Source organism: Salmo salar, chromosome 18, assembly GCF_965601325.2.
Source record: "Salmo salar chromosome 18, fSalSal1, whole genome shotgun sequence".
Lineage (NCBI taxonomy): Eukaryota > Metazoa > Chordata > Actinopteri > Salmoniformes > Salmonidae > Salmo > Salmo salar.
In genome coordinates, this window is record NC_138308.1 from 71,455,181 (window position 1) to 71,474,966 (window position 19,786).

General features: G+C 43.0%; 1 protein-coding gene across 5 annotated transcripts; it reads right to left on the bottom strand.

Moving 5' to 3' along the window:
- Window positions 1-408: 408 nt before the first annotated feature.
- LOC106577546 (uncharacterized) lies at window positions 409-18,877 on the bottom strand. Of its 5 annotated transcripts, none has more exons than XR_014381389.1 (7): window positions 18,393-18,852; window positions 18,188-18,279; window positions 12,683-12,809; window positions 12,374-12,516; window positions 6,444-6,579; window positions 2,018-2,104; window positions 409-1,820 (listed from the first exon to the last, which is right to left on the bottom strand). XR_014381389.1 is itself a non-coding variant. In XM_014155662.3 (6 exons), the coding sequence occupies exons 1-6, from the start codon at window positions 18,657-18,659 to the stop codon at window positions 1,242-1,244; spliced, it is 1,290 nt and encodes a 429-aa protein (XP_014011137.3). In that variant the 5' UTR covers window positions 18,660-18,877; the 3' UTR covers window positions 409-1,241. The 5 variants fall into 5 exon arrangements, 3 of the variants coding, with proteins under 3 accessions (XP_014011137.3, XP_082821221.1, XP_014011139.1); XR_001322166.3 differs by having other exon boundaries at window positions 18,398-18,809; XM_014155662.3 differs by lacking the exon at window positions 6,444-6,579 and having other exon boundaries at window positions 18,398-18,877.
- Between the last annotated feature and the right edge of the window lie 909 nt (window positions 18,878-19,786).

The following is a 19,786-nucleotide window of genomic DNA, read 5'->3' on the forward strand; positions in this document are numbered from 1 at the left end:
TTATTAAATAAAGAGTTTTGGTATTGTATTTCTTCTTTCTGAAAGGTCTCAGAAGACTAAATAAAGTTGTCATGTTTTTACTTGATTCTTTGACTGTCTTGAGTGTTTAAACTGTGCTGGTCAATCTGACCCATATCACAATGGACGTCATTTTTTTCAGCAAACGCACAAGGGTTAACCCAATCCCTTAATCGACATTCCACGTCTTCTGCGCCCGGGGAACAGTGGGTTAACTGCCTTGCTCAGGGGTAGAACGACAGATGTTTACCTTGTCAGCTCGGGGATTCGATCCAGCAAACTTTCGGTTACCGGCCCAACGCTCTAACCATTAGGCTACCTGCCGCCTAACTAAAGAAAGCATCATAAAAAAATTCCACATCAGCAAAAAATGACATTTGAGATCATTGGTACAAACAAAACAAGTCACAGTTTTAATACATTGAGTAAACATTTCCACGCTAGATTATTGTATATACATTATAATCTAATGAGTAAAAAATATATGGTAATTGTGTCCTCAAGAATTAGGCTGTTGAGTCTATTTGATGCAATCTAACTAATGTGATAAAGATACCCCCATCAAAATCCGTCAGTTTAAACTATAGATATCTGGAATGTGGCAGAGCTACAGCCCTGATTGTCAGACCAATCGATGGTGTTCTCCATTTTGCTCTACGACCAACACAAGTGTCTCGGGACTCGTCTGAAGGTAAACCATACAAATGAATGGAGGTAGTTGTGCCAACAAGAATAAGGGGTTAAAATGTGTCCAAAAAACTAAAATATTTCCTGAGCTTTCTTAGATCTCCTAGACATAGGAAAGACACTACAAAACCTTATGATTTATTTTTGACTGTATTTTTTTTGCCATTTATGAATGTGCTATTCAACGTGTTTCTATGGGCTATAGTAGTAAAGACCAAATTTGATCAAATAATTTGGTTGGAGGGCCCCCCCTCCATGTAATTCAGCCATGATTACTACAAGCTGGCCAGACTAAGTTACCTAGCAATCTATAAAATGTTAGTTGACATGGGCTAATTGAGTGACTGTCAGTGACAGACACGAAAAGAAAACTGCTGATGCACAACCACATTTGGAATTGCAACCATATGTATTCTGCTGTTTTAACTCCCAACAGTAAGTTGAGACCCCGACTGAGTTCCTAAAGTCCCTGGGTGGGGAGCCCTCTAGGGGCCGCGGGGCCCTAAGCGCAACGTGTACTGTGTATAGGCGGGGCCCTACGCGCAGCGCGTACTCTGGGTATAGGCGGAGGCGGCACCGACTACAACCCCAAAATCTCGGACATTGTGTGCCTTTGTGCAAAGATAGAGTCGTAGACATCCCACTTTGGTTTCCTCATAAAGTTCTTCCACAGTGCTTGAACTGTTTACTTGAGTGTACCTCCATCTGATTTCTCTGCGATAGTCCTCCAGTTGGGTGTTTTTCTTTGAAAGTCCATTTGGGAAAAACATTTCCTCTGCCATTACTTTGATTTCCTCAACAGATTTCTTTTTGTCAACATAGAGGTGTCTTGTACCGCCACCGTTTACTGTCCTGACTTGCTTGAACTCTTGCCCCTTTTCATTGAAGTCCATCCAGCCTAGTTCAATTATTCTCTGTTTCTTCTTGGCATTGGTATTCCCCAACAATCCAGTTTTTAATCGTGTGGTTTGTTTATCCCTAACAGACCCTAATCTGCCTTTCAAGCTCTCTGTCATGGCATCCATGTAATTCGCTTGGCTGCAAAGTGTGGACAGTCCGTCTCCATACTCTGACAAATCACTGTCCGCCATGAATGGGATGACTGAAGTATCAATCTGCAAAAACATGGAAAACAACGATTTGTTTATTATAAACAACGATTTGTTTATTATAAACAATGATTTGTTTATTATAAACAAGGTTTCAATTGTAAAATAACATTATTTTGGTTTTGACTGTAAATGTTGTGCTACTAAGTGACCTTAACATTCATTTCACCAACACTAAATATGGTTACTCGGCAAACACTTACACTTTCATTGGTTTCCACTGGTACGCCCTCCTCTTTAATCCAGTCCTCTTCAATCCAATCATCCGCATAATGTACAATTCTCCTTTTCTGTGAAAAGTCCAAATAATGATAATTAACGAAATAATCAAAATGATCAGTTGTCAAAATAATATACAGTGCCTTCGGAACGTATTCATACCCATAGACTTATTCCACATTTTGTTGTGTTACAGCCTTAATTCAAAATGGATTAAATATTTTTTTCTCACCCCTCTACACACAATATCCTATTACGCCGTGAAAACATGTTTTTAGAAATTGTCACAAATTTATTGAAAATTAAATACAGAAATCAAATGTACATAAGTATTCACACCCCTGAGTCAATACTTTGTAGAAGCACCTTTGGCAGCATTTACAGCTGTGAGTCTTTCTGGGTAAGTCTCTAAGAGCTTTCCACACCTGGATTGTGCAACATTTGCCCATTATTCTTTAAAAAAATTATTCAAGCTTTCCAAGTCGCGCAGCAGTCTAAGGCACTGCATCGCAGTGCTAGAGACGTCACTACAGATCCGGGTTCGATCACGGGCTGTGTCACAGCCAGCCGCGAGCGGGAGACCCATGAGGCGGCGCACAATTGGCCCAGCGTCGTCCGGGTTAGGGGAGGGTTTGGCCGGCTGGGATGTCCTTGTCCCATCGCGCTCTAGTGACTCCTTGTGGTGGGCTGGGGGCATGCACACAGACTTCGGTTGCCAGCTGTACAGTGTTTCCTCCGACACATTGGCGTGGCTGGCTTCCGGGTTAAGCAAGCAGTGTGTCAAGAAGCATGGCTCTCGACCTTCACCTCTCCCGAATCCGTACGGGAGTTGCAGCAATGGGACAAGACTTTAACTATTAATTGGACATCAAGAAATTGGGGAGAAAAATGTGTAAAATGTACACACAAAAAAAATACAAATTCTTCAAGCGGTCAATTTGGTTGTTGATCATTGCTAGACAACCATTTCCAGGTCATGCCATAAATGTTCAAGTAGATTTCAGGCAAAACTGTAACTCGGCCACTCAGGAATATTCACCGTCTTCTTAGTAAGCAACTCCAGTGTAGAGATTTGGCCATTCGTTTTAGGTTATTGTCCTGCTGAAAGGTGAATTAATCTCCTAATGTCTGGTAGAAAGCAGAAAACAAGGTTTTCCTCTAAGATTTTTTGCTCCATTTTGATTATTTTTTATCCTGGAAAACTCCCAGTCCTTAACGGATTACAAGCATACCTATAACATGATGCAGCCACCACTATGCTTGAAAATATGGAGAGTGGTACTCAGTAATGTGTTGTATTGGATTTGCCCCAAACATAACACTTTGTACTCGGGACAAAAAGTGAATTGCTTTGCCACCTTTTTTGCAGTATTACTTTAGTGCCTTGTTGCAAACAGGATGCATGTTTTGGAATATGTTTTGTTCTGAACAGGCTTCCTTTTCACTGTCATTTAGGTTAGTATTGTTGAGTAACTACAATGTTGTTGATCCATCCTCAGTTTTCTCATATCACTGCCATTAAAACAGATTTCAAGTCACCGTTGGCCTCATGGTGAAATTCCTGAGTGGTTTCCTTCCTGTCCAGCAACTGAGTTAGGAAGGACACCTGTATCTTTGTAGTGACTGGGTGTATTGATACACCATCCAAAATGTAATTAATAACTTCACCATGCTCAAAGGGATATTCATTGTCTGCTTTTTTATTTTATCCCATCTACCAATATGTGCCCGTCTTTGCGAGGCACTGGAAAATCTACCTTGTCTTTGTGCTTGAATCGTTGTCTGAAATTCACTGCTCGACTGAGGGACCTTACAGATAATTATGTGTGGGGTAAAGAGATGAGGCTAGTAAATCAAAAATCAGGTTAAACACTATTATTGCACACAGAGTCCATGCAACTTATGTGACTTAAGCAAACGTTAACTCCTGATCTTATTTAGGCTTGCCATAACAAACGGGTTGAATGACAAGGCATTTTTTAATCATTTGTAAAAATATTCTAAAAACACAATTCCACTTTGACATTATGGGGTATTGTGTTGGCCAGTGACCAACAAGCCCTATTTAAAGCTGCAATATATAACTTTTTAGGCGACCCGATCAAATTCAAATAGAAATGTGAGTTAAAGATCTGTCACTCATTGAAAGCAGGTCTAAGAAGCTGTAGATGTGTTGTGTGTTCTATTTCTATGCTTCCCATCTGCTTTTTGAGTCTTTTACTTTTCGGGTTTTGTACACCAGCTTCAAACAGCTGAAAATACAATATTTTTGGTTATTGAAAATATCACAGCGGTTTAGATGGTACAATGATTCTGTACACTATATACAGTGCATTTGGAAAGTATTCAGAACCCTTGACTTTTTCCCACATTAGGTTATGTGACAGCCTTATTCTAAAATGGAATAAATTACATTTTTTTCCTACACACAATACCCCATTCCTACACACAATACCCCATAATGACAAAGCAAAATCAGGTTTAGACATTATTGCATATTTATTACAAATAAAAAAACATACCTTATTTACATAAGTATTCAGACCCTTTGCTATGAGACTCGAAATTGAGCTCAGGTGCATCCGGTTTCCATTGATCATCCTTGAGATGTTTCTACAACTTGATTGGAGTCCACCTGTGGTAGATTCAATTGATTGGACATGATTAGGAAAGGCACACCCCTGTCTAGATAAGGTCCCACAGTTGACAGTGCATGTCAGATCAAAAACTAAACCATGAGGTCGAAGAAATTGTCCGTAGAGGTTCGAGACAGGATTGTGTCGAGGCACAGATCTGGGCAAGGGTACCAAAAACTTTCTGCAGCATTGAAGGTCCCCAAGAACACAGTGTCCTCCATCATTCTTAAATGGAAGAAGTTTGGAACCACCAAGACACTTCCTAGAGCTGGCTGCCCTGCCAAACTAAGCAATCGGGGGAGAAGGAAGGTGACCAAAAACCCGATGGTCACTCCGACAGAGCTCCAGAGTTCCTCTGCAGAAATGGAGAACCTTCCATAAGGACAACCATCTCTGCAGCACTCCACCAATCAGGCCTTTATGGTAGAGGGGGCAGACGGCAACCACTCAGTAAAAGGCACGACAGCCCGCTTGAAGTTTGCCAAAAAGCACCTATAGGACTCTCAGACCATGAGAAACAAGATTCTCTGGTCTGATGAAATGAAGATTGAACTCTTTGGCCTGAATGCCAAGCATCACGTCTGGAAGAAGCCTGGCACCATCCCTACGACGAAGAAGCCTGGCACCATCCCTACGACGAAGGATGGTGCCAGGCAGGGACTGGAAGACTAGTTAGGATCGAGGGAAAGGTGAACGGAGCAGAATACTGAGAGATTCTTGATGAAAACCTGCTCCAGAGCGCTCAGGACTTTAGACTGGGGGCGAAAGTTCACCTTCCAACAGGACAACGACCCTAAGCACACAGCCAAGACAATGCAGGAGTCGCTGAATGTCCTTGAGTGGCCCCAGCCAGAGCCTGGACTTGAATCCGATCGAACATCTCTGGAGAGACTTGAAAATAGCGGTGCAGTGACGCTCCCCATCAAACCAGACAGATCTTGAGAGGACCTGCAGAGAAGAATGAGAGAAACTCCCCAAATACAGGTGTGCCAAGCTTGTAGTGTCATACCCAAGAAGACTCAAGGCTGTAATCGCTGCCAAAGGTGCTTCAACAAAGTACTGAGTAATGGGTCTGAATACTTATGTCATTACGGGATATTGCTTGATGAGGAAAAAACTATTTAATACATTTTAGAATAAGGCTGTAATGTAACAAAAATGTGTAAAAAGTCAAGAGATCTGAATACACTGTATTGCTTGTTTTGTCACAAACTGAAATAAGGCGAACTATTACAATTTTAGCAACCAGGAAATGGTGTAGCGATTTCTGCATATTGCATCTTTAATCCAGTTTAAATTCAGGCTGTAACAACATAATATGGAAAAAGTCAAGTAGCATATTAACCGTTGTGCGGTGGTTCATGTTTTTGTTTTTCACCCAATGTTCTTGGGTCTGATGGACCCACAACATTATTGGGTTAAAACAATACAGCCTTAATTTACGTAAAAATACTTAAAATGTTGACTTATATTAATTACAAGCAATATAGACAGCATACATGGTTAATATTTGCCATTTACCTCTGCTAGATCACATTTATCAATAAAAGCGCTATTCGTTTTTTTTAAATCTAGGAAGAAAATCTATTATAATCAAGACATGGGTGGAATAAATCAAGGTTATACTGAACAAATAAATGAAACAGGGGTTTTCATCACTATCGATGTTTAATGCTTTGAACTGAACAAATTGGAAGGACAAATTTTACATACAGTATTTTATGGAAATGATAAATGAGCCGCATTGAACACAAATTAAGGCCGGTCTACACACCACATGAGGGACAGAGTTTTACTGTATGTGTGCTGCAAATGTATTTCTTGCACTTGACGCATGTGTACTGTGTCTTCCTGTCCTTCTTGGGTCCACACACATCGCAGCGCTTCTTCTTGTTGCTACCAGTTGCAATCTAGAATGATGAAAACACTTAGTTCAGGAATTTTACTAAACATCTCACTCACATATATAGTTACAGCAGGCCAAGGTAGGAGAGTCACACACACACACCAACATCACTCAAACTTACTTCCGGTATTGGAGTAGTTGATTCCGTGGGTCGGGCGGATGGCGCACCAGCATCCTCCTCACGATGGCTGCAGAAGCAAGGGTCCTTGGGATGTTGCTTCCTCTGGATTTGTGGTCTTACCAATGCCTTGCCCAGCTCCTCGAGAATGAGCCGGGAGCTTCCCTCTGTTCCAATCTGGGTTCAACGCTTTCCACATGACATAAGTGTTGTATGCTGAGATGTCCAAGAATATCACAAGTGGCCAGCGTAGGGTTCTTCTTTTTGCAGCTGTAGCCAGTCACCAGCTTGTCTAAATTGTCCACCCCTCCTTTTGTGGCATTGTAATCCATTATGATTTCTGGGCACAAATTCTCCCATCCCTATGCAGCGTTCTCAAGAGCACCACATTTTTGCCTTTCTTTGGCAGGTAGGACAGTAGGGACATGTCGGCCGTGAAGACAGAGGAATTGATAGGCCTGTTCTGTGTATTCAACAGCTGAGGTGGGAGCTCTGACTTGTTTTTTTCATATCCCTCCTACCATTGTCAGCTTCCTCTTGAGGAGCTCCTGTCCCAGCTTGCGAAGTAAAAAATAAAAAAAAGTTATCGCAGGTGATGTTGTGGCCACAGAGTCCCTGTGTCACGTCCAGGACAACCTGCATCCCTTGGTCCCTCTCAGAGGCTCAATCTGGCTTCCGTATACACTTAGAAGTTCCATGCATATGATGAAGCAGCAACACAGGCAGCCCAGATCTTGATTACATATTTTGCGAGTTTAGACAGTATGTACTGCCTGAAGGGGCAGCGGCCCCTAAATGGCGTAACCTGCTCATCAACAGTAACGTTGGGCCCAGGGTTGTAAAACAGTGGGAGGCTGTCCATCCACTTGTCCCACACTGACTTGATTGCAGCTAGCTTGTCTCTCTGCTGCTGAGCTGGTCTGGTGTCTCGGTTATCGAAGCAGATAATGCTGGAAATAATGTGGAAGTTTTCCAGAGACATTGTTGCACAGAAAGGTTCTCTGCCAGTTTCTGCATCCCACAGGGATTCTGTGGATTCACCATTCGATCTGAAAACACCAGCAGGGATAAGAACCCCAAAGTATGCATGTAAATGAGTTTGGTCCATCTCCTTCCATCCCTCTCCTAAAACATACCTTCCCTCCAAATTAGTGCAGTCCAGAATGATTTTCTGGATGGTGTCTGGGATGAACAGTTCATTAGAAGACTATGTCCTGCACATGAGTATCCGCCATCCGCGTCGGCCCTGGTTGCATCCGTATCACATTGGCAGCCATGCGGGGTGGCTCATTTCTTGGTCAAGAAGACCATTCAATTTCAAACAATTTTGACATCTATATTTCTCCTCCTGCAGACCGTTGACAGGCTGGTCCTAGGGCTGGCTGCGGGTCAATCTCATCCTCCTCTTCCAACTAACTGTCAGACTCCAAATTGACAGAGACATGATCCTCATATTTGGAAAATTCTTAATCTTCCAAAGTGGAAGACACTCCTTCAAGACTAGCTTCTCTCTCTGCAAAAATGATTTCTAAAGGCCCTCTGAGCAGAGATGATTTTTGCCATACTGAATGATTGTTGTAAGGAGACACACACGCAAAGCTATTTATTTGTTGTGTCCCTCCCCCAATTTGCACCTGGCTGGGGAAGAGTGTAGGAAAATACTGCATTTTTTACAACGTATCAAAATAATTTATTGTAATAACATTGTGCAGGTTCCAGGCAAGACATTGTGTACTTTCACACACCACAAAGGGTAAAAAGTGCGAGAAAAGCGGGAGACAGGCAGGGAGACATATAGGGTCTTGGTGCTGTTGAAACAGCACACGCAGGGAGGAGGAAGACGGAGTGAAGGCACATCGCAAACCTTTTTTGTTTTCACCTACAAACACACTTTTATTACCCTCTGGTCCAGTGAACCCGAACACCACATACAGTAGGGGGAAAAAGTATTTGATCCCCTGCTGATTTTGTACGTTTGCCCACTTACAAAGAAATGATCAGTCTATAATTTTAATAGTAGGTTTATTTGAACAGTGAGACAGAATAACAAAAAAAATCCTGAAAAAAAACACATGTAAAAAATGTTATAAAATGATTTGCATTTTAATGGGGGAAATAAGTATTTGACCCCTCTGCAAAACATGACTGTGATTGCCAACAAGGGTTTTGCCACCAAGTACTGAGGTCAGACGTTTCTTGTAGTTGGCCACCAGGTTTGCACACATCTCAGGAGGGATTTTGTCCCACTCCTCTTTGCAGATCTTCTCCAAGTCATTAAGGTTGAGGCTGACGTTTGGCAACTCGAACCTTCAGCTCCCTCCACAGATTTTCTATGGGATTAAGGTCTGGAGACTGGCTAGGCCACTCCAGGATCTAAATGTGCTTCTTCTTGAGCCACTCCTTTGTTGCCTTGGCCGTGTGTTTTGGGTCATTGTCATGCTGGAATACCCATCCACGACCCATTTTCAATGCCCTGGCTGAGGGAAGGATGTTCTCACCCAAGATTAGACGGTACATGGCCCCGTCCATCGTCCCTTTGATGCGGTGAAGTTGTCCTGTCCCCTTAGCAGAAAAACACCCCAAAGCATAATGTTTCCACCTCCATGTTTGACGGTGGAGATGGTGTTCTTGGGGTCATAGGCAGCATTCCTCCTCCTCCAAACACGGCAAGTTGAGTTGATGCCAAAGAGCTCCATTTTGGTCTCATCTGACCACAACACTTTCACCCAGTTGTCCTCTGAATCATTCAGATGTTCATTGGCAAACTTCAGACAGGCATGTATATGTATTCTTGAGCAGGGGGACCTTGCGGGCACTGCAGGATTTCAGTCCTTCACGGCGTAGTGTGTTACCAATTGTTTTCTTGGTGACTATGGTCCCAGCTGCCTTGAGATCATTGACAAGATCCCCCCGTGTAGATCTGGGCTGATTCCTCACCGTTCTCATGATCATTGCAACCCCACGAGGTTAGATCTTGCATGGAGCCCCAGGCCGAGGGATATTGACAGTTCTTTTGTGTTTCTTCCATTTGCGAATAATCGCACCAAATGTTGTCACCTTCTCACCAAGCTGCTTGGCGATGGTCTTGTAGGCCATTCCAGCCTTGTGTAGGTCTACAATCTTGTCCCTGACATCCTTGGAGAGCTCTTTGGTCTTGGCCATGGTGGAGAGTTTGGAATCTGATTGATTGCTTCTGTGGACAGGTGTCTTTTTTACAGGTAACAAGCATTAGGAGCACTCCCTTTAAGAGTGTGCGCCTAATCTCAGCTCGTTACCTGTATAAAAGACACCTGGGAGCCAGAAATCTTTCTGATTGAGAGGGGGTCAAATACTTATTTCCCTCATTAAAATGCAAATCAATTTATAACATTTTTGACATGCGTTTTTCTGGATATTTTTGTTGTTATTCTGTCTCTCACTGTTCAAATAAACCTACCATTAAAATTATAGGCTGATACTTTATCAGTGGGCAAACGTACAAAATCGTCAGGGGATCAAATACTTTTCCCCCCCACTGTATGTAATATAGATGTGTAGGGGAGTACACAGTGTGCACTCAATGAAAATGTGTTATTTTACATGTTGTTCACAGAAAATGAGCCAAGGCCAATGAGTCTCAGGTTTTTCATTTTAGTAAACATTGAAAATGGGTCCCGCAGACCCGAACACCACACAAGGTAAAAGCATTCAGTAACGACATAAGAATACAAGGATGGTTTGGTCTGTTTCATCACTGGTATACAATGCATTAGTGTTTGAAATACGCCTGGCATAATGAACTTATCATGTATTTTCCGCTAAGGTAAAATGTCCCTTTAAGTGACACAATGAAGAAGGCTTTATCAAAGACATATGCATACCACATCCAGGGCTGCACTGCAGACCACAGGGGATGCTTTTATTATGCATACAGTAATAACAATTATTTTAAAAAACAAGTTAATAGTTAGAATACCAGTCCCACATTCACACCATACCAACAACAAAAAAAATCAATCGTGTTTCACTTCACCATGTACAGTATAAAAATTTGAAATAAAGTGGAGGATCTTATACATGGAACTGTATATTAGCATTAGAATAGGAGAGGTGACTTTGCTAAATTGTTTTAGGAAAAACGTAGAAGGTCGGCAGTGACAGTTCCACCACCGCTTATGGGCTCCTGAAGTAATCAATCTCCATCACCACTATGTTGTAAGCCTATTCTTTTTGCACTGCCGCCATGTTTGCCGGTGCAGATGTCCCTTGCACATCATTCACTGAGGCCATTCATTTCATTGTAGAGATCTGTTAAGCCAAACTGTCCCTCAACGCCTCTCTGCTGGTCTCATTCGACACTAGCCACTCCTTCAGAGCCTCAGTCACCTTGTTTCTGTCCTCAACCTTTACTGGCTCCAGCACGTCCCCGGACCGGAGGCAGATGTTATGCAGCACAGTGCACATTGCAAGCACTTTCGGGATGAAGCTTGGGTGGAGCTTGAGGGGCTGGAGGAAGATGTGTCAGCACTTTCTCATGTCGAAGGTCCTCTCGGTTAGTAGAAGAGAGCCATGGCACGGTGCTGGTTAAACTGGTCGTGCTTCGGAGCACTTTTCCACAGGGGACTATGCCTGAGCACCTTCAAGTCGCTCATAGACCCAGGCAGCCCCACGAAGACATTGATGAAGCGGCATGTGTGGTCGCAGACCCCTTGGAAGTTGATGGTGGGGAGGGGCTTCTCACCTTGACATTGTTGGGGGAATGGTGCACTGGGGATCTTGACCCTGACGTGGCACACGACTATGGCCCCCCACAGCCTTCTCAAACCTCCGGTGAAGGGCCAGTTTCCCGAAACCCACCATGAGAGCCAGCTCGTCTGAAGAGGGGACAGCTTGGCCAGTTTGTCCACAACGTCGCGGACGAGTCAGGTAGCATTGGACAGAGGGATTCCGAAAGTCTCTGAGACAGTTTTATAGGAGGTCCCGTGGGCCAACCAGTAAGTAAAGACAAGGATCCTTAACGTTGCCGTCTATCTGTCATGACCAGTCAGTGACAAGGAGAACAGAATTCAGAAATTCCCTCAAGTCATTAGTCGAGATACGTGTCTCGTTCAGGATCACAGAAGACTTTGAAGTTAGGAGTGGATGGATTCAGCTTACTGCACTGAAGTGGACCTCCGTTCTGTAAGAAGACGACGAATTGTATGTAAATAAACACGTAAAGGGACTCAGTAGCCTGTCTGGTAGTCTGAGGTCCATGTTGATACAAAGGGATATCTCTGAACATTCAATAAGCTTCAAGAGTTTATTTTTATTGTTCTCCATTGTCATTTTAGGGGATTTGAGTTTGTTGTTCATGTCCTAATGCTGCAGGACTTTGGGAGACACAAAGCACTTGAAGAGCTGGTACAAGTTTCCTTCTTGAAGAACGTTTGCATTGTTTGGTTTGACTGTTGGACTGCTGTGTTTTACTTCTCTTTCCATTCCCATCCTTCGTCATGTCTGATTCGTTTTTATTTTATGACCACAACGTGGCTCAATAGAATCAAATCATGGAATGAAGCACTGTGTGAGTTCCGTCTTGGTGTGTGTGTGTGTATAGTTCACAAACAACCTGATAATCGCAACCATGTTAACATCACGTGTGTTTGTATTACATAGGCCTTCTTTCAGATAAAAACCTCTGATGGGGAAGGGGACTGACCTGATGCTGGGTCATTGACGGTCCTGGAGTTTCTTTCTCCTCTGTTCTGTCGCTATGGTCTCCTATTTCTTTTCCGTCTCGCCACAGGCTTTGGCTCCACTCCTTGCCGTACACCATGTCCACTTTGGGACACGGCTGCTCACCTGCAAACAGAGACCGGTGCCATTACAGTAAAAACAACTTTCTCTTCAAATGAACTTATTGTGTGTCTAGGGGAGAAAAATAATGATCCACTATTCTCAAACAGAGTTGTGATGTATCCATATTTCCAACACCTATGGGGCAATGATGATTTACTGTAGCACTCACCTGTCATTGGACATGGTGTGTCATGTTCTGTGCCTTCATTTATTTCCTTCTTGATGCGAAGTACTTTTATTCCATCCTTCTCCGTGGCAACAACTTTTAGGCCTTCCCCTTTATTGAAAGCTGTAGCCTGCATCAAACACAATAACATCCCACATGATTTCCACTCGGAAACACATGCATTGAACACATCTGAATATACAGGTTAGTATATAATTATAGGCAATTACACAATAATAGACTCAGATATTTCACTTTAAAATGTGTCAAACTAAAAATTGTATGATTGCAGAGTTAAATAAAGCATACACATATATGCACAATAATAACAGTACAGATGCAAAGTTTGGCAAAAGAATGATGACAAATAACAAACATAATTATGTTACCAAACTGTGCATCTGCACTGTTCAAGTAAATGTGTTTTTGTAAAATCTTCAGTACATTTTAAAAGTGGTACTTTAAAAGTTGACACCTACTCATTCCAGGGTTCTTCTTTATTTTTACTATTTTCTACATTGTAGAATAATAGTGAAGACATCAAAACTATGAAATAACATATACGGAATCATGTAGTAACCTAAAAAAAAAAGAGTTAATCAAAATATATATTTGTGTAGTGACATGGTAGGGATGGTAACAGAAGATGGTCTTTTACCAAATAAGGCTAAGTCCATATTATGGCAAGAACAGCTCAAATAAGCAAAGAGAAACGACAGTCCATCATTACTTTAAAGACATGAAGGTCAGTTAATACGGAAAGTTAAGAACTTTGAAAGTTTCTTCAAGTGCAGTCGCAAAAACCATCAACCACTATGATGAAACTGGCTCACATGACGACCCCCACAGAAAAGGAAGACCCAGAGTTACTTCTGCTGCAGAGGATAAGTTCATTAGAGTTACAAGAATTTGCAGCCCAAATAAATGCTTCAGAGTTCAAGTAACAGACATCTCAACAGAGTAGACTCTGAATCTGGCCTTCATGGTCAAATTCCTGCAAAAACCACTACTAAAGGACACCAATAAGAAGAAGAGACTTGCTTGGACCAAGAAACACGAGCAATGGACATTAGACCGGTGAAAATCTGTCCTTTGGTCTGATGAGACCAAATTTGAAATGTTTGGTTCCAACCGCTGTTTCTTTGTAAAAAGCAGAGTCGGGTAACGATGATCTCCGCATGCGTGGTCCCAACCATGAAGCATAGAAGAGGTGGTGTGATGGTGTGCTTTGCTGGTGACTGTCAGTAATAAATTTAGAATTCAAAGCACACTTAACCAGCATGGCTACCACAGGATTATGCAGCGATACACCATCCCATCTGGTTTGCACTTAGTGGGACAGTCATTTGTTTTTCAACAGGTCAATGACCCAACACACCTCCAGGCTGTGTAAGGGCTATTTGACCAAGAAAGAGTGTGATGGAGTGCTGCATCAGATGACCTGGCTTCCACAATCACCCGACCTCAACCCAAATGAGATGGTTTGGGATGAGTTGGACCGCAGAGTGAAGGAAAAGCAGCCAACAAGTGCTCAGCATATGTGGCATTCCAGGTGAAGCTGGTTGTGAGAATGCCAAGCGTGTGAAAAGCTGTCATCAAGGCAAAGGGTGGCTACTTTGAAGAATCTAAAATTAAATTGATTTGTTTAACACTTTCTTGGTTACCTCATGATTCCATGTGTTATTTCATAGTTTTGATGTATTCACTATAATTCTACAATGTTGAAAATAGTAAAAATAAAAACTCTTGAATGAGTAGTGTCAAACTTGTTTTGTTTTTTTTTACCCTTTTTTTCCTCCCCAATTTAGTGGTATCCAATTGGTAGTAGTTACAGTCTTGTCTCATCGCTGCAACTCCCGTATGGACTCGGGAGAGGCAAAGGTCGAGAGCCATGCGTCCTCCGAAACACAACCCAAACGCACTGCTTCCTGACACAATGCACATCTTAGCCGGAAGCCAGCCGCACCAATGTGTTGGAGGAAACACCGTACAACTGGCGACCTGGTCAGCGTGCACTGCGCTCGGTCCGCCACAGGAGTCGCTAGTGCACGATGAGAGAAGGATATCCATGCCGGCCAAACCCTCCCTAACCTGGACGACGCTGGGCCAATTGTGCGCCGCCCCATGGGCCTCCCGGTCGCGGCCGGCTGCGACAGAGCCTGGGCTCGAACCCAGAATCTCTGGTGGCACAGCGCTAGGAGGCTGTAGTGTCAAACTTTTGACTGGTACATGTACATTTTAAAGTGAAAAATCTGAGTCTCAGTAACCAGGTTTCCATCCAACCTTTTTATGTTTGTAAAGTACATGGCGGATACCAAAACGTCACGACAGGCCTGATGGAAACAGCTAATTTGTCAGTTAGCTTTCTAAAATGTCGACAAAAGTAAAATAGGCTAGACAAGAAGGGATCTTTTTATGTCTGTAAAATGAATTACATGAGAAATGGTGGTTGAAATGCCTTTATGCGCAAATATTGATATACTGCTCAAAAAAATAAAGGGAATACGTAAACAACACATCCTAGATCTGAATGAAAGAAATAATCTTATTACATTTTTTTTTTTTTTACATAGTTGAATGTGCTGACAACAAAACCACACAAAAATAATCAATGGAAATCCAATTTATCAACCCATGGAGGTCTGGATTTGGAGTCACACTCAAAATTAAAGTAGAAAACCACACTACAGGCTGATCCAACTTTGATGTAATGTCCTTAAAGTAAAAGTCAAAATGAGGCTCAGTAGTGTGTGTGGCCTCCACGTGCCTGTATGACCTCCCTACAACGCTTGGGCATGCTCCTGAGGGATCTCCTCCCAGACCTGGTCTAAAGCATCCGCCAACTCCTGGACAGTCTGTGGTGCAACGTGGCGTTGGTGGATGGAGTGAGACATGATGTCCCAGATGTGCTCAATTGGATTCAGGTCTGGGGAACGGGCGGGCCAGTCCATAGCATCAATGCCTTCCTCTTGCAGGAACTGCTGACACACTCCAGCCAAATGAGGTCTAGCATTGTCTTGCATTAGGAGGAACCCAGGGCCAACCGCACCAGCATATGGTCTCACAAGGGGTCTGAGGATCTCATCTCGGTACCTAATGGCAGTCAGGCTACCTCTGGCGAGCACATGGAGGGCTGTGCGGCCCTCCCAAAGAAATGCCACCCCACACCATGACTGACCCACCGCCAAACCGGTCATGCTGGAGGATGTTGCAGGCAGCAGAACGTTCTCCACGGCGTCTCCAGACTCTGTCACGTCTGTCACATGTGCTCAGTGTGAACCTGCTTTCATCTGTGAAGAGCACAGGGCGCCAGTGGCGAATTTGCCAATCTTGGTGTTCTCTGGCAAATGCCAAATGTCCTACACGGTGTTGGGCTGTAAGCACAACCCCCACCTGTGGACGTCGGGCCCTTATACCACCCTCATGGAGTCTGTTTCTGACCGTTTGAGCAGACACATGCACATTTGTGGCCTGCTGGAGGTCATCTTGCAGGGCTCTGGCAGTGATACTCCTGCTCCTCCTTGCACAAAGGCGGAGGTAGCCGTCCTGCTGATGGATTGTTGCCCTCCTACGGCCTCCTCCACGTCTCCTGATGTACTGGCCTGTCTCCTGGTAGCGCCTCCATGCTCTGGACACTACGCTGACAGACACAGCAAACCTTCTTGCCACAGCTCGCATTGATGTGCCATCCTGGATGAGCTGCACTACCTGAGCCATTTGTGTGGGTTGTAGACTCCATCTCATGCTACCACTAGAGTGAAAGCACCGCCAGCATTCAAAAGTGACCAAAACATCAGCCAGGAAACATAGGAACTGAGAAGTGGCCTGTGGTCGCCACCTGCAGAACCACTCCTTTATTGGGGGTGTCTTGCTAATTGCCTATAATTTCCACCTGTTGTCTATTCCATTTGCACAACAGCATGTGAAATTTATTGTCAATCAGTGTTGCTTCCTAAGTGGACAGTTTGATTTCACAGAAGTGTGATTGACTTGTGTTGTTTAAGTGTTCCCTTTATTTTTTTGAGCAGTGTATAACAACCATATCGAAGTAAACACTATGATATGTTGTGGGGTCCTCCCATTACCACTCGGGAAAGCTTGTAGTTTATTAGGCTACAGATGACATAAGTTATGATGAACTTCACAGGGTGATGAAAGTGCAGTGATGAGCTTGATGCTGCATTCCAATAAATAGTGGGTCTTATTCTGGTGACATTGACGATCAATGATTGGCTGCCGTTTGACCAAAAAATTCTCACTTTTGTCCATAACAATCTCACCATGTAGTAGGCTATAAATCACATTTAATTTGTCACATGCGCTGAATACAACAGGTGTAGACCTTACAGTGAAATGCTTACTTAGAAGCCCTTAAGCAACAATGCAGTTAAGAAAAATAAGTGTTAAGTAAAAGATAGACAAGTAAAAAATAACAAATAATTAAAGAGCAGCCGGAAAATAACAGTAGCGAGGCTATATTCAGGGGGTACCGGTAGAGTCAATGTGCGGGAGAACAGGTTAGTCGAGTTAATATGTACATGTAGGTAGAGTTAAAGTGACTATACATAGATAATAAACAGAGTAGCAGCAGCGTAAAAGCGGAGGGACAATGCAAATAGTCTGGGTTGCCATTTGATTAGCTATTCAGGAGCCTTATGGCTTGGGGGTAGAAGCTGTTAAGAAGCCTTTTGGACATAGACTTGGCGCTCTGGTACCGCTTGCCGTGGGGTAGCAGAGAGAAGTCTATGACTAGGGTGGATGGAATCTTTTTACATTTTTTAGGGCCCTCCTCTGACACCGCATTGTATAAAGGTCCTGGATGGCAGGAAGCTTGGCCCCAATGATGTACTGGGCTGTACGCACTACCCTCTGTAGTGCCTTACAGTCGGAGGCTGAGCAGTTGCCATACCAGACAGTGATGCAATCAGTCAGGATGCTCTCGATGGTGCAGCTGTATAACTTTTTGAGGATCTGAGGACCAATGCCAAATCTTTTCAGTTTCCAGAGGGGAAAAGGCTTTGTCGTGCCCTCTTCACAACTGTCTTGGTGTGTTTGGACCATGATAGTTTGTTGGTGATGTGTACACCAAGGAACTTCAAGCTCTCAACCTGCAGTGTAGCTGCAAGCTGTTGGCTAGAGCGCACATACCAAAACCCTAAGCTTACCATTTAAAATGTGAACTTTGATGGTATAGGGCCTTCCCAAGGATCAGTCTGTTACCATGGAACAGCCCTTATACCAAAGATGTTTTACAACTAACAAGACGGACCACAGCCTGTCATTTCCAATGGGAACAAATTATTCATAGTTGGCAGAACAAGGAGGGTGGGGCAGAGCCAAGTACGATCTAGCCAGATCCTATTGGCGCATTCTAGCTTGTATTTCCATATTTCCGTTAGTGAACGCCTATTCTGAAGCGAGTGTGCTCTTTACCAGATTTGGTATTGAATATACATCCAGTGAAATATCTGGCTCATTGTTCCATCTGTGCTTATACAATATACTAACCTGGGATTGGCCTGCTGGCTCCAAAGATTGCAGCCTTGCACGGGTCTTCTCTGCACAAGCCTTAACATCTTCCTTTGTTTGGAAAAACGGATCTATATAATTACCATAAACAGAAACCATGACATTTTTATTTGCCCGGAAAGAAATCGTGTAACTTCAACAAAATCAATACAATAGAAAGATTTCAACTATCCACACACACTACCTTACCGCCACCAGCTTCGGCTACATGACAACCGACAGAACGCTGCTCTGCAGCTAGTTTTGCTTCCAAATTTTGCATCTTATTTTTATTCGACTCGTTCTCGGCTTTCAGTGCTTCGTTCTCCCGTTTACTCTTGGACAACTCTTCGCGAAGGGCCACGGCGCTGCCCTCTACAAGTCTGACTATTTCCACGACCGCTGCCCTCATTACCGCGTTCATGAGAGAGGTTAGCTGACTTTGAAGGTGGGCAGCATTCTCCATTGTCATTTGCTAGTAAATCTTTAACTTTGTTTAGAACGCAAGTGTTTAGACTTTATCTAAATCTACTCGTATCCTCCACGTTTACCTTTTCCCTGGCAAAACAAATGGTTGAACAATGGTTGTGCATGACTTCCTATTTGGGGCGGAGCTATTGACGAGATTTTATCACGAGGTCACGCATTAAGTGTCGTGTTGTGCAAATACAAAATTAATTTCGAATTGAATTAATTTAATTTGAGATTGATTTAAAATGTAATTGCCATCAATTCAACTATACAACAAGCAACTGTGATGTCACTAGTCAAAATATTATGTTTACTCAATGTGCTACAAATGTCTCTCAAATGACGTCTTAAATTCTATCTCAATATTAATCAACTATTTCTAATACCAGTAGAAATGGGGAAGGGGGGGGGGGGGGGGGGGTGCATTTAAAACAACACCACACATAAACCTGCCCACAGCTGGCAGCATCCAAGTAAATCATAAATTCGTTGTGCTGCTGTACGCGACCCGATCCCAAATCCTAGTCCAGACGCTGAGACGCGATAGTCCAGCATCTTTTTGTGACATAGATACACTGCTCTGAAAAATTTAACGCCCCCTCCCCACAATTCCCAACCAACAAAGCTCCGGTATGCGTCCTCTACTAATTTGAATGTGTTGAAAGTTAGAGAAACTGTTTGAGCTGTGCCGAGAATTTAAAAAGTATTAAAGTCAACGGTCCATTATTCTACAACACTGCAGTGTGTACGCATACACGTTTAGGACTATGATAGACGCTTAATGCCCATTGTCAATTTGTTGTGGCATTCGATAAGAACCATCAGCAAATTACACAATGTACATGGGACAATATTGTAAAATGTCAGTAGCTCTAAATTTCAATGTCAACTTCAAACCAACTATAAATTGTAAAAATGCATATACAAATATTGAACGCATTTAAATTAGACAACTAAAAGGTGTGCAACATGAAAATATTGTCCCATTTACATTGTGTAATTTATTGACGGTACCTAACTGGTTAAAGCAACAACAAAAAATCTCATGACTGAAACTTAAAGTCGATCTTATATTGATTGGGGCCAAGTTAACCTCCCCTTTCATACTTTAGGGACAGTGGCAGTTCT

Excerpts from the sequence above, each read along its gene's own strand:
- LOC106577546 (XM_014155662.3), bottom strand. The coding sequence starts at position 18,659 with ATGACAATGGAGAATGCTGCCCACCTTCAAAGTCAGCTAACCTCTCTC. Across the intron at positions 18,280-18,397 it reads TGTAGCCGAAGCTGGTGGCG|ATCCGTTTTTCCAAACAAAG; the intron begins GTAAGGTAGTGT and ends GTAATTATATAG. Across the intron at positions 12,810-18,187 it reads AGCCAGCAGGCCAATCCCAG|GCTACAGCTTTCAATAAAGG; the intron begins GTTAGTATATTG and ends TGTTTGATGCAG.